Source organism: Microcaecilia unicolor, chromosome 5, assembly GCF_901765095.1.
Source record: "Microcaecilia unicolor chromosome 5, aMicUni1.1, whole genome shotgun sequence".
Classification (NCBI taxonomy): domain Eukaryota; kingdom Metazoa; phylum Chordata; class Amphibia; order Gymnophiona; family Siphonopidae; genus Microcaecilia; species Microcaecilia unicolor.
The window spans coordinates 232,577,455-232,591,793 of NC_044035.1; the positions used below are offsets into that span (position 1 = coordinate 232,577,455).

The 14,339-nt window shown below is 43.5% G+C and overlaps 1 protein-coding gene across 1 annotated transcript in view; it reads left to right on the forward strand.

The window, feature by feature from the left end:
• TIPRL (TOR signaling pathway regulator) overlaps positions 1-3,512 on the forward strand; it is a 30,642-nt gene extending 27,130 nt beyond the window's left edge. Inside the window, exons 6-7 of the mRNA XM_030203864.1 lie at positions 1,901-1,963; positions 2,880-3,512. Of these exons, the coding sequence (XP_030059724.1) occupies positions 1,901-1,963; positions 2,880-3,035 (219 nt within the window). The 3' untranslated portion in view covers positions 3,036-3,512. The remainder of the gene's footprint in view (positions 1-1,900; positions 1,964-2,879) is intronic.
• The last annotated feature ends 10,827 nt before the right edge of the window (positions 3,513-14,339 follow it).

The following is a 14,339-nucleotide window of genomic DNA, read 5'->3' on the forward strand; positions in this document are numbered from 1 at the left end:
TTCAATCAGCAATAGCTATATACAAACATCTATATACAAGAAACCTACAGACAAATGCAGTTACCGCCACAATTCCAGCTTCCACCCTTCACATACAAAAAAAATCTATTATTCACAGCCAAGCCACAAGATACCACTGTATCTTCCCTGACCCAGGGGACAGAGATAAACACCTCAATATCCTGACTGAATCCTTGAAACAAAAGGCTACAACCCCAAAGTAATCTCCAAGAATGTTGCCTCCTCCCTTAAAACACCCAGGGAGAACCTATTACAGTACAAGGAAAGGAAAGCCACAGACAGAATCTCCCTTGTATTGAGAAAAATCATAAAAGATCTACAGTCACTACTCCAGGAGGATGAACTACTGAAAGAGATATTCCCTTCCCCACCAGTGCTAGCCTTCCAACAGCCACCCAACCTAAAACACAAACTAGTGAGAAGCAAGCACTCGATAGAAACTCAAAAGTAAGAGAGTAGTACACATCCTTGCAATATATCCAGCTACAAACTATGCCAAAACATTTCACGGGATCCCACAGTCATTCACAAATAAAAAATATTCAACATAAAGGAATCCTTCACATGCTCATCTTCCAATGTGGTATATATCATTCAGTGTAAAAAGTGTGACAAAGGGTGCTATATTGAAGAAACAAGCCAGATGCTAAAGAAGAGATTTAATTTACATAGACATCATATGAAAAGTGCCAGTGCCAACCAGGATGTCACCTCGGTGGAGCAGCACTTTACAAAACCAGAACAATGATTTTATGGTGAGAATACTAAAAGGAAACTTTAAGACAATCCAGGAATGTAAGACCTTTGAAGGCAGAATGATAAAATATTTTGACACCCACCAGACAGGACTTAACTAAGATCTGAGTTTTCTAGCTCATTATAAACCATAAAATTCTTCTGCTTTGCTTTGTCACCCTCTTATCACCATGCATATCTCCCTGTCTGTCATCCATCCAGTTCTCCCTGTCTCTCATCCATCCAGTTCTCCCTGTCTCTCACTTAACCTACCCCACCCTCTTCCTGTGGGACTGTCATTGTAATGCTTTAATGTTTCACTTATATATATACTGTTATTTATCAATTTTTGCTTATTACTAGGGTTGTACATTTAACGCGTTAATAACACGATTAACGTGTTAAATGTTTAACATGTTAAAATTTTTAATGCGAGTTAACACCTCTATCCCCCCCACCACCACCACCTGTAAACATCCAGCATTGCTGTGCCTACACGTCTTCTTTCTTCTGTCCTCTGCAGCGCCTTCTCCCTGCTTCTCACAGCTACTGCACTCAAAGCACACTGCGTGTCACCCAGCTCCAAGGCTTTCTCTCCCCCACCTGTAAACATCTAGCATTTCTCTGCCTGCACTACTTCTTTCTTCTCCGGCACACTCCTGTCCTCGCAGCTCCTTCTCCCTGCTTCTCATGGCCACTACACTCAAAGCACACTGCGTGTTTCCCAGCTCCAAGCCTCTCTCTGTGATCAGTGAAAAATGATGTTCTTAATTTATAAAGCATATTTTTTCCCACAGATGCAGAGTACACCACTATGAGGGTAATTTGATAAACCTTTTGCATGTAAAATTAGGTCCCATCTAAAACTGCATGTGGAGCAAGCTGATGCGTATTTGTATCATGCATTCTCAGGGGTGGTGTTTGGGTAAAATACACGTGGAGCATATGTGCTAACATTTATGCCTGCTCTCGAGTGGCATAATACCTGTGCTCTCAGTCTAGGTGCAGTTTAGTCCAGATTTATAAAGATACTAGAAGTCTACATGCCTTTAAAAAATAGATTTAAAACGGATGCCTTTCTGCCTAGACACTTGTAAAATTATCCTCTATATGTATACATATCAATTGTCTGTCTCTTTAATAGGGTGACAAGAATTTCATGCTGCGAGAATACACTTCTAGAGAAAGCAAAATAACTAACTTGAAGGTGCGTAATGTTCTTGACATGCTTCCGAAAAGTTACCTGCTTCACTGATGCCGCTCTTTCCGCAGGCCTGGTGCAGAAATTCTACTGGGCCACATTTTGGAAGCTACAGTTATGAGTAGCAACACCCACATTAAAATTTACAGTTCTGGGTGCAAGGTCCCAAGATCTAGTCCTCAAGTGCAACAAACCGGTCAGGTTTTCAGAATTTTCATACTGAATCTGCAGGATATTGCAGGGTGTGCAGACACATTTTTTTTTTTTTTGTTACATTTGTACCCCGCGCTTTCCCACTCATGGCAGGCTCAATGCGGCAGGCAATGGAGGGTTAAGTGACTTGCCCAGAGTCACAAGGAGCTGCCTGTGCCGGGAATCGAACTCAGTTCCTCAGTTCCCCAAGGACCAAAGTCCACCACCCTAACCACTAGGCCACTCCTATTCAGTGTTGAATAATTTGCAGCTTAAGTTTGGGGGCCCTTCTTTCAGGTCATCATTTTTCAGTGAAATTGGACCCATTCATTTCTGTTACATTGAAAGTCCCTGACCCAAATGGTAGGTACTCATGTTGTAGCTGAGGGAGAATGGAAATTGCCTTCTTTTGTTGCTTTTAAAATACCATTCATATTAAATACATTGTTTCAGTAATGTAGTGGTTCCCAAACCTGTCCTGGGAGAAAGAAAGCCAGCGAGGTTTTCAGGGTATCTGCAATGAATATTCATGAGTTAGATTGGCATGCAATGGAGGTAGTGCATGCAAATCAAATTCATGAATATTAATTCGGCTATCCTGAAAAGCTGACTGGCTGGGGTTTGTACAGGACAGGTTTGGGAACCACTGCAGTAATACCTACAATGCAGGGGAATATGTCAGTCTTGTCATGCTAAGGTTCTGTGCTTTTTATTTTTTTCCTTTTTGCAGCATGTTCCGGCCACCCTTTATACGGAGCCCAATGAGATTTCCCAATATTTACCTGTGACAGAGACGATGTATGAAAAGTTGGAATTCCCAGAGATACCAGATTGTAAATCTGCAGCCTCCACAGATAACACAAAAGTGCAGTCAAAACTAACATAACTCTAATTGGGACTGGATGCGGGTGGTAGGACTGAAACTTACAGGGAAGATCAGTGGCTTTTTCATTTTCTTAACATAGGCTTATCTCTGTGGGTGGGGCAAGGATCAGTAAAGGCACTTTCCAGTTGCCCTTGTAGAAACAAAATCTCAGTGTATTCAGATTTCATTCTCTGCTTAAGCTTTTTTTTTTTTCAGTGGGTAAAACCATGCTGTCGGACATGTGCTCTCAAAATAACACTCATGCTTTCATTCTCTTCCATACCATTCCGAAACATTTCTCCTAAATGTAATAATAAAACCGTATTGCCCAATTAGAATTTTCAGATCAGTCTTGTCACATGTTGATGACATTTTAGTTATCACCCAGATTTCGTCACTGATCATGTGGCAGTTTGGCACAGAAAGTGGGGACTGGAGTTTCTAGATGAAGATATTTTTATAGATGCCTACTGACAGCCAGAGAGAGATACATTTAAAGAAAGAAATGGAATAGAGAAGCTTTTAAATCTGTCCCTATAATTCATAATAGATTGGCACTATTTATAAGTTTTAACTGTAAATAATACCTTTGTAAAGCACGGATTTTGTTTTTAGTTAACTGCTTGTTACTCGAGAGTCGCCTGTCTCCCCATAAGGGTTTGAAACTTATTTTCTATTGAGAAGCAGAATTGAATCGGACACACAATTGGGTGACATCACATGGGTGCTTTGACAGAAGAGCTCTCCCCAAGCTCAGAACTATAGATAAAGTTCTGAGCATGCACAGCCTTTCCAGTGTGTAAAACTACATTTTCCGTAGAATGTAGAGCTGGAATTGAGACTTCCAGGTCTGGATGTGTTCAGTTCTAGTGGTAGTTTAGAAAAGGATTTGCTGATGTAAAATCTCTTCTAAAATACATGGGCACTCCTGCATGCATTTGCTGACACTTGCAGTGGGAGCAGCCATTTTACAGATGTACACATTGAGGAAATGAATGGCACAGACCCGGCAGCTTCCACTTGGAGGTGGTGATTTTGCAGTTTCAATGTGTAAGTGTCAATACTTCCACATCTAGTTGTCCCCACATGTAAGTGCTGCCAATTAAGTAATGAGGTCACAATTTTAACACTGTTTCATCTTGGAGGTGGACAATAACTACTTGGGATCGAGGAGAATGACTCTCTTAATCCGTCTTGTAAAGCCCTGGCTGAAACAAGCACTTTTTAAAAACGGAATAAGTTTCATGCTACTACTACTACTACTTATCATTTCTATAGCACTACAAGGCATATGCAGCGCTGTACACCATACACAAAAAAGACAGTCCCTGCTCAAAGAGCTTACAATCCAGATAAGACAGGCAAACAGACAGAACAATAAGGGTAAGGGAATAAAGATCTCTGAATTATAGAGCCATGAAAACTCTCCACTAGTTACCAGACACTTCCTTGATATTAGGCAGTTTGCTGTCTGAGATCTGCTTCCCGGGGGTAACTAGTGATTCCAGACAAAAAGGAGGTCACAGTGGTACTTGTCAGTCCTCCTTCCCTGTGCACACATGCAGTTGTCTACAGAAAGACTATAAGTAGATTCAATTATGGCTGTTCCAACAAGAGATTTTGTACAGAGATTGTACGTCCCCTGGAGGAGCACAAGCACACGATTTGCATATCATGCTTTGATGGTTTGGGAATCCTACAAGGCTTGTAATCACCCAAAGTGTTGGAAGAAGTTTTTGCTTATTTGGAATTCATTTCTAGCTTCAATATCGCCCACTGCTCATAGCCAGGTTCTTAATAAAATTTGCGATAGGTCTAGTATCCCTGCATAGCCAGAGAGGGTGTGTGTGGGGGGGATGAGGTTGCAGTTGGGTTGGAAGGGGGATGGACAGGTCACTTTCTAGGGGGTTGAGGTAATAAGAGTTCAGACCTCAAGCTGTTTGTGCTTTTTCTCTTTGCTTCGCTGATATGTGACCTGCACGGGAAAGGAGGATCTTTATATTGAGGTGTTATGTTTGCATATGTATTGTCCTTTGTTAAGACATTGTTTTCATTTTCTAATAAAAAGATTGATTAATAATAAAAACCTATAATGAAAGGTTTAAAAGCCAATGTAGAACTTTTTCCCTTACACAGATATTTCTTCAGTGAAGTGGGGAATACACATGTAGATTCTAGTCCCACCCAAATCATGCCCCCTTGAAATCCCTATGTAGGATGGAATTCCACGTGTAAATAGCAGCTTTCTGAAATAGTTTTTTTTTTTTTTTACATCTCTATGCATTATGCATGTGTAACAACCAGTATTTCCACATCAACCTCATAAATAGGACTTCTAAAATAATCCCCATAGAGCATTCTCAGTCATCTTTTTAAACCACTGTACCAAAAGGATGCAAAACAAAGCTCTCCTGTATATGACGAGTTTTCTCTTTTCATTAGTCTTCCAGAATTGTCTTCTAAAAAGAATTTATTAGATTTTGTTTTTATAATTTATTTATTTACTTTCTTCCAGTATGGAATATATTAGAGACCAAGTTGGGGTTCCAGTCATGCTTCCAACATGGTAGAAAAATTTTGAACGTTGATGTTGACTCCAGGTACCTTATCTGTTAAGGTATAGACCATAATCAGGCTGCATATAAGCACTGCAGAAAGATAGCTCTGCAACTCTCCTCATGTCACCTCGATTGGTGCAATCATGAGGCAGAGAAGAGGCTCCTGTTTGTGCAAAAGAAAAGGGAAGAACATCATCTGTGCAGAGATCAGCTTTTCTGCATGCTCCGTTAGATAATTTTTTATGGATGGAGCCCCTGCCTCCCTGTTCAATAGCTTCTAAAGTCTAACCATAAGGGATTGATGCCATGGATTCTTCTAGTTACTGTGAGGCTTATTGGCTGATCTACACCCTTCCACAGGCCTGAGTTTATAATCCAGCTTTGAAGATACCTTCTAAAGTGCTATAATAACACCATCGCCAACGGGACTAGTCTAATGGTTAGAGTAGTGGACTGAGAACCAGGGAAACCAAGATTAAAATCGTGCTGCTTATGATCTGAGGCATATCATTGTATTGCCTCAGCTATAAAATTAGATTATGAGCCCTCTGGGGAAGGGAAATATTGTACCTGAATATAACTCACCGTGAGCGATCTCTGCACAAGTGATCTTCAAGACACAGTTTCTGACTTCAAACAATTGATTCCTTATTGTCCAGACCATTCCCGACAAGTGGGTATATTTATTAGGATTTATTTACCGCCTTTTAGAAAGAATTCACTGAAGGTGGTGTACAGTAAGAATAAATCGAACATAAGCAATAGACAATTACAGCAGTAAAATATTCAAATAACACAAAATGTGGCATAGTATACTACTTACAATCTCAACAGAATATGTAATTGAACATTTTAAGAGACAGGGTATAAGCAAAGATGGTTAATATATAGATAGGTAAGAGGAGTTAGAAAATAAGGTGACTAAAGAAAGTCGCACATGAAGTCAGAGATGATTAAATGTTAGCTAGAGTAGGAGTGGATAAACATGTCCTGCTGCAGTATGTGCAGCCTGTGTCACGCCTTGTGTGTGTGAGACTAAGTTAGTTACGTCTTCCATTAAAAGCCTGGTTGAAGATCCAAGCTTTCACCCTCACTCCTACCAGCAAAGGGAGACAAAATTACTGACTAATGTTGCTGTATAAGGGCCTGTGCAACCCTGACCCCTTCACTATTTCTCAGTCTCCCAGCAAAGATTGGTGAGTTATGGTGCAGCCCTGCTTCATTGATTTTCCATGTGGGTGAGCTTAATTGGCCCTGTTGGGGGCTGGGGAAAAGAACAGAACATATATAGAATTGGGCACAGCGGAGTACTTTTCTCTAACACACAAAAAAAGAGAGACAAAGTCAAGAAAACCGCCTGAAGAGAAAGGGGTCTCAGCCTGTTGGTTCCTGCACTCGGGGGGGGGGGGGGGGTACACACTCCAATCTACTGGGCCCTCCTCTGCATGGTGGTGTGTTGTGCCTTGGACTCCTCCCCTGCGCTGCCTGGGCGTGGTTCCTTGAGTGCCTGCCCTAGGGTTTATGGCACACCAAGCTATTCTGTTTAAAAGAAAAGATGGGGGCAAGTCAGGAAATTTACTGGACAGTGTTCTTTAGCTCCAGATCATACAGGGCAGAGGTTTTTGGCTCTTGGTGGTGGGAGGCTGTGCTGGGCACCGCGGCAACTGTTGGTAATGGCAGCTCAAGGTGATAAGATGTTCTGTGCCATTTCCCCAATTAGCAGCCTTTGCTGCATTTGTGACAAGGCAGCTCCCAAGAAAGCTGAGGCCAAAGATTCTGCCCCTCCTGTGGCAGCTGGTAGCTCAGGAAAGGTGCCTCAGGCTGCTGCAAAGGTTGCCATTTGCGAGGCTGTTTCAGAGCTACGTATCTCTGAAGCCACGTCTTTGTCAGGAACATCCACCATTTTGAAATCATAAATGAAGGCCCAAGTAATTTAATAGTTAAGGTAAATTCCCTGGGCTGAAAATTTATCTTGACTGAACTTTCTGTATTCCAGCCCAGATTTTCAAAGGGAAGCTTTATTTATATGAGACTGTCCTCACCAGATATACAGAAGCATACACAGGTGCATGTACTTTCTAGCTCTCTTTTCTAGTGCTATTCTGCTGCACATGTGCTCATTCAGGCAGTGTCCCCCCTTCAGGTCTAGGGTTACCATACGTCCAGTTTTACCAGGACATGTCCTCTTTTTGAGGACTTGGGCGGGTTTTGACAGCCTGCCCGTTTATCTAGATTTGTGGATGTCCTCCCCTACCTTATTGTAGTGCCCTGGTGGTCTAGTGTCCTCTTCAGGGCAGGAAAGAGCCCCTTCTTTTCTGCCTGTCATGGCTGCAGACTGTCTTGCTCCCGGCATTGCTTCAAAATGGCTGCCGAGAGTTTGGGTGGTGGCCTCGTGAGACTTCCGCAGAAGTCTTGCAAGGTCACTGCTTGAACTCTCGGTAGCCATTTTGAATCAGCACTGGGAGCAAGACAGGTCTACAGCTGCCAGAGCAGGAAACACAGGGCTCTTTCCTGCCCTAAAGAGTTCACTAGACCATAAGGGCCCTACAACAAGGTGCAGAAGGGAGGGGAGGGGGTAGTGAATGAATGGAGTCAAATGGGTGGAGGGAGGCTGGAGAACTGGGGAGGTGATATACATGGGCGGAGAAAGGAAATCTGGATTTCTTTGGGGGGGGTCAAAGTGACAGGGGGCAGGGTGTAGTGTGACAGGGGGTGGAGCACGTTGCCTCTTTTGCCTTAGGGCAAATACGGTAACCCTACTCAGGTCAGCCTACCATCATGTAAAATTCTGGCATTTGCTGCCAGTCCTTTTCCGCAGCTGTCAACAGACCCTTCACACTTCCCACATTCTTCAGTCCTACACCGTTTCACTGTGGCATTCCTGGGGGGGGGGGCGGTGGGTGCGGTCCGCCCCGGGTGCATGCCGCTGGGGGGGGGTGCCTGTCTGTTTGTTCCATTCTTCTTCTCTGCCCCGGAACAGGTTACTTCCTGTTCCGGGGCAGAGAAGAAGCATGGAACGAACGGAGGACAGGTGCGCGCGGCACTCCCCCAGCGGCATGCACCCGGGGGGGGGGGTTCCTTCACGGGGGGTGTCCTTTTGCCGGGGGGGGTCACGCTGCATCCGGGGGGTGCTGCACCCGGGGGACGGGGCGCATCGGCAATCCGCCCTGGGTGTCAGCCCCCCTAGGAATGCCACTGCCTTTTCATCAGTGTCCCCCCACCCCCCCCCCCCCCCCGAACACACACTGGTTTTCTCCAAAGACACTGTACAGAGCTCAGCTTCCCCCACAGTCTATGCAGAGCTCAGCCCTCTCCTTCCTGTGATTACAAGCCTTCACATTGGCTGGATCCTACCACAGTCTCCACACTGGAAGGGGGTAGAATGAAGAGCTGTAGCAGCCTAAAATCTGAAAAATATTCACACACTTAGCCATCCTGGCTCTGACACAGTTAATTTAAGAAATTTTTAACAGCTTGCAATCCTAGCCTCCTGATTTCTGAGCACATCTGACAGGGCCCCCCTAAACATAAGGGCCCGAGGCACATGCCTACTTTGCCTATGCCTTAATCAGGCTCTGCTCATCGAGTACTGCTTTGGTACTTCCCACTCAGGAGCGGTCTAGAACACATGATAAGGAAGGAGAAATTAGATCTTATCTGCCAATTTACTTTCCTTGAGTCCAAAACCTTCCCGCACCTCGCCCAGGAGATGTTTTTGCTGATGGGTGTGTTTTCTTTGGGAGTGATGGGTCCAAAGCTGATCTTTATACGGTCTATTTCTTGCAATCGGTGATTTCTTTTCTGGTCTTCTGTTGGACGGCTGGTTTCTATGTGTTTGGTGCTTCCTTCTCCCCTGGGGTTGTTTGGGGATCTATTGTTCCTGTTCTTGTGCTGGTTTTTGTTATCTATTTTAATGAAAATACTGAAAGGGTTAGGGTTGTACAGGACCTTATACAGTGACATTAGTCAGTAGTTCTCAGTCTCCTTCTGCTGGTAGGAGTGGATATACCCACTCGGGAATAGTCAAGGGACTCAAGTAAATTAGCAGGTAAAATCTAATTTCTTCATAGTTCTGTACCATCTGCTTAATATATATATAAAAACAAACTTGGAAAGACTATAGTGCTGACCTGTGCCATTCACCTTCGCAGCAGAGAGCTCAATTGATGCCTAGCACAGATGGCATTGTACTTGCAGATCAGCATAGATTTAAATAACTGCTAGTACAGCATAGGACACTTTGTGTAGTGCTTCCCCAGTGCAGAACCACCACCGGCATCTTGTTTGTCATCATAATGCAGACCTCCAAGTTGACATCTCCTGTGAAATGGTCTTCAGTTCAGCCTCCACTGATTATATTTTCCAGTACTAGTCATATAAGTAGATGAGTTTTCTCCCTCTGTTTGCTGCCTTGACCAGAACAGACCCACTCATTCTTACAAAAGATAGTTTAACGATTTTGTTGAGGGCAGAAACTGTTATGCAGGCCTCTCAATCCCTAGGCATCACACCTGTGCAGAAAGAAATCATTTCTCTCAAGATCCAATATATTTTATGTATATATTTTTTTTAAATTTACAAATACTTGATATACTGCCCTTCGCATTATGTATGACAAATGGAGGGGGAAAGTACATGAGACTGCTGAAAGGAACGGAGGGAACAAGAGGGCTGATATGGTAGTAATAAATTGGCAATATAATGAGTGGGAGACTGTAGGCCTTTATAAACTAAAATCAAGATTTTCTTTGCAGTTCAGAATCGGAGGTAGACAGCAAGGAGGATACCTTCTTTTTCCTTACTAATCTATCAGCCTAGAAATACTATCTAGAACCTGATTTTATTCCACAGTAGTTTTATTGGGAAGAAAGTGCTTTTTAAATAGATTCTCTCAGACTCTTCTCTTCGTGCCTGAAATGAATCCCTAAGAAGATAATTCCAGAAGGCACAACCTAGTTTGTATGTTATGAAGACATGGAGCCCACAAAGGCCACAGTGGCCATTCCAATTCATAACTTGTAGCATAAGCAACAGCTTTCTATGTGAAAAGCCTCACTTGCAATTCATACAGAAAACTCCCGAATTCTCAAGTTGAGCAGTCTGTAATTGAATTGGTTGATGATGAAAGTGGAAATATGAATGACATTTTCTAATAAACCATCTGGAAAAAACTCCAGTTTGCTGGCTAGTTGGGAAGAAAGTATTCCAAGGAGCCATGTCATCTGTGAAGATTGTGGACCTTTATAAAATAGGGCTAAAATAGGCATCTACTTCTCAACTTAGGTGACCTGTTAAAATTACCCTCTAAGGGGGCAATTCTATAATTGAGTGTGCTGAGGGTAAGTGGTGAGAGCCTATTCTATAACGGAGCCTAGGCAACTGAGTTCTGGTATAAATCATTATCGTACTCCGGTATTGATGCACCTAACATTCAGGCAACTCCACGTATACACCTGCGCTGTATGTAACTCGTAGCCACACAAGTCATCTGGCAGTGGTGACAAAAGCCAAAATTCTAGATGGGTTCCACTCTCATCTGCTTTAGAAAGAACAGCTGCCAGTTCTGACTGACTGGGGAGACGGGATAGTTAGAAGTCCTTATACTCTTAGGAAGATGGTATGCATTTAAAGGGCAGCACTGTAAACTAGGTGCTAACATTTACACACTCGTAAATGTTTCACATACAGGTGTCTGTACACCAGTATGCCACCTAAGTGCTATCCTGTAAATGCACAATTATCTGGCATAGCATGTATTTGCAAAGGAAGGGGGGAGTACAAACAGGTGGAGCTTAGGCAGGGCTTCCAATTGCACAATTAACATTCCCCCACCACCACAGGTACCACCACCTTGCAACAAGAGTCTGTGTATTCAGACCACACAACTCCCTTCTTCAGATGTAAAGGCGTTTCCAGACATATCAATCGTTGGATAATTCCTGGTATAACAGCTTGCAAAGAGTCCAGTTTTAATGGTGTAGAAACAAAGGAATCGATGCAGAATGCTACCAATGCCAGTCAACATAGCATTGCGAAGTCTGCTGAGTAAGCTTGGGAAGCACTTATGTAAGGTGGTTGTATAACTACTTTTAGGGGTTCACTTTGCTTTTTACCCCTATTAGTTTTTTGTACCCCTGACACAGCCTGAGGGCGAAACGTGGCCACGTCGGGTAACCTTGAAATAAACCACTTCTTCTGTTACCCTCCTGTTCCATTTTTTTGTCTTTTGTGATCTGCTTTTTTTCTTTTGGTTTGCTGTTTCTGTGGCAGATCTTTGCCGTTGTTTGTTTCTGTCTGGGAGTTAGCTTGTGCAGTAGACGTCAGTGCACAGTATATTAAAATAAATGTTAAGTAAGCTATTAGCTATTTTGCCTCGATACACAGAATTTTATAAGGAAACACAATACAAGAAAATTATCACCAGGTCTGATGTGGCATCAAAGGTTTGGTTCTCCCTCTGTATGCCATTTTCCAAGAGTGGTCCTGGGTAGGGAGTGCTGCTAGACGCCAGAGATAATTTTAAAATAGCAATAGAGGGAGGGTTTTGTCGTCAAGGGTGGGGGTGCTGGTGCTGAACACTAGGGATTTAAAAAAAAAATATTAGGGGTAAGGGGTACTGCTAGACAACAGGGATTTTTTGTTGTTGGGAGGGGAGGAAGGGAGGGGCTGTTAGACTACCAGGGTTGATGAAGAAACTAAGCTGGCAACTTGACTTTTTTTTTTTTTTTTACAGACATCGCCCTAACTGTCCCTGCATGAGCCAATCATTGCTTACACACTGACAGGAAGGGGAACATTTTTCAGTAAGCTATGGATTACTTTGCATTTTTAACAAGGCAGTAATTTGCATACTCATTCATTACTGTATAGCTGCAGTATATTTTTTAGTTAATTTTGCAGTAGAAGCTGTTCGGCTTCTGCATCGATCCTGAAGGAAGGAATGTTTCAGAGATGAGAATAAATTTCTGCAGGATAAGCAACTCTTAATGTAATATATTTTCTTTCTTCGTTCTCATGTCTGTATGATTTTCAGTTAATGAAAAATGGTTCTTTTTCTAATTCTATATATATGTCATATAGCTTAGTTCTTACAAATGCTTTTATTTTTAATTGTTTACATATATTATAAGCTTCAGTTCTTACAAATGTTTGGTATAAACTGAGGTCAGTGGAGCTTCTGTAGACATAGAAGATGGAAATTTTTCTTCAGCACTGTTATACATCATATAGGAATTTCATTGGTGATAGTACAAAAAACAGATTTGATCCTATAACTTCTTGTGAATCTATAGACTTTCATGTTGCCTCAGTGTAATTACTTGGCATCTGGGAACAGGACTGCATAATTAAAAATAAAGATTTAAGAAATTGATATAGCAGTATATGTAATCTGCAGTTGTATTACATTCTTCCTACTGGTCTGAACAGAGTGCTAGTGAACTATCCTTTTTGAGTTGAGACTTTCCCTCTTTTGAGAGTTGCAGCTCCCCCATGTTGGAAAATTCCTTGCCTCCTCCAGTTTGATGTCCCAAGGAAAATGGAACATTTCCATTCTGAGATCTGTTAATACTAGTAAAACAGGCCCGTTTCTGACACAAATGAAACGGGCACTAGCAAGGTTTTCCTTGGAGTGTGTATGTTTGAGAGAATGTGTGTGAGAGTGACTGTGTGAGAGAGAGAGTGAATGTGCGAGTGTGTGTGTGTGACAGAGAGAGAGTGAGACTGGGTGCAAGTGTGTCTGTGAGAGAGAGAGAGAGAGAGAGTGTGTGTCTGAGCATGAGAGTGTGTGCCAGGGCCCCCCCCTCCCTCCCAGTTCCAGGGTCCCCCCCTCCGAGTTCCAGGGTTGTTGTCCCTCCCTCCCTGCCTCCGAGTTCCAGGGTTGTTGTCCCCCTCCCTGCCTCCGAGTTCCAGGGTCGTCCCCTCCCTGCCTCCCTCCGAGTTTCAGGGTCCCCTCCCTCCCCTGCATTATGCTCTCTCCCCTGCATTCATCCATATGCAGGCAACGTCCTCTGTGCCCTGCCCCCTCCATCCATCCATCTGCAGGATCTCTCCACTGCCCCCTCCACCGAGTTCCAGGCCCCCCTCACTCCCTCCCTCCCCCCTCCGAGTTCCAGTGTCCCCCTCCCTCCCATTTCCAGGGTCCCCCCTCCCTCTGTCCCGCCGTCGCTCCCTCCCAGTTCCAGGGGCCCATGGAACTGGGAGGGAGGGGGGACGGAGAACATTGGAGGAGTGACGTCAGCAGGTGGTTACAATCCCAGTGACATTGGAACGTTGGAGGAGAACGTTGGAGGAGTGATGTCAGCAGGTGGTTATGATCCCAATGAGACACATTGGAATGTTGGAGGAGCAAATTATTATATTAGATGATCACTGCTGGTTCTCATGGCATAATAAAGGGAAGGTTTATTGGGTTGATGTCAGTGCTGTGTACTGCTGAGTGGCAGGGTTAGATTTAGTTCCCTTATGTATCTCTTGCTCTTTGGAGTGAACTGGGATGCTGCAAAGGCAGGATTCACAGCCACTGGGAAGGCCAGTCTCCTTGCCATCATGCATTAGCAACACCTGGCTAATCACAGAGTGCATGCATAGCATACTCTGAAGGGAGTTGCAAATCAGGCCTCTCAGAACTGTTGTGATCACTAGGGGTAAAGGTTTGGAAGCCATGCATGAAGATTTGTGGTCCTGGAGCCCCAGATGTGCACTGGAGTGGGGTGCCCATGTCATAAACCCAGAAATAATTTGCCGAAGCCGCTGGAAATCATTTAAA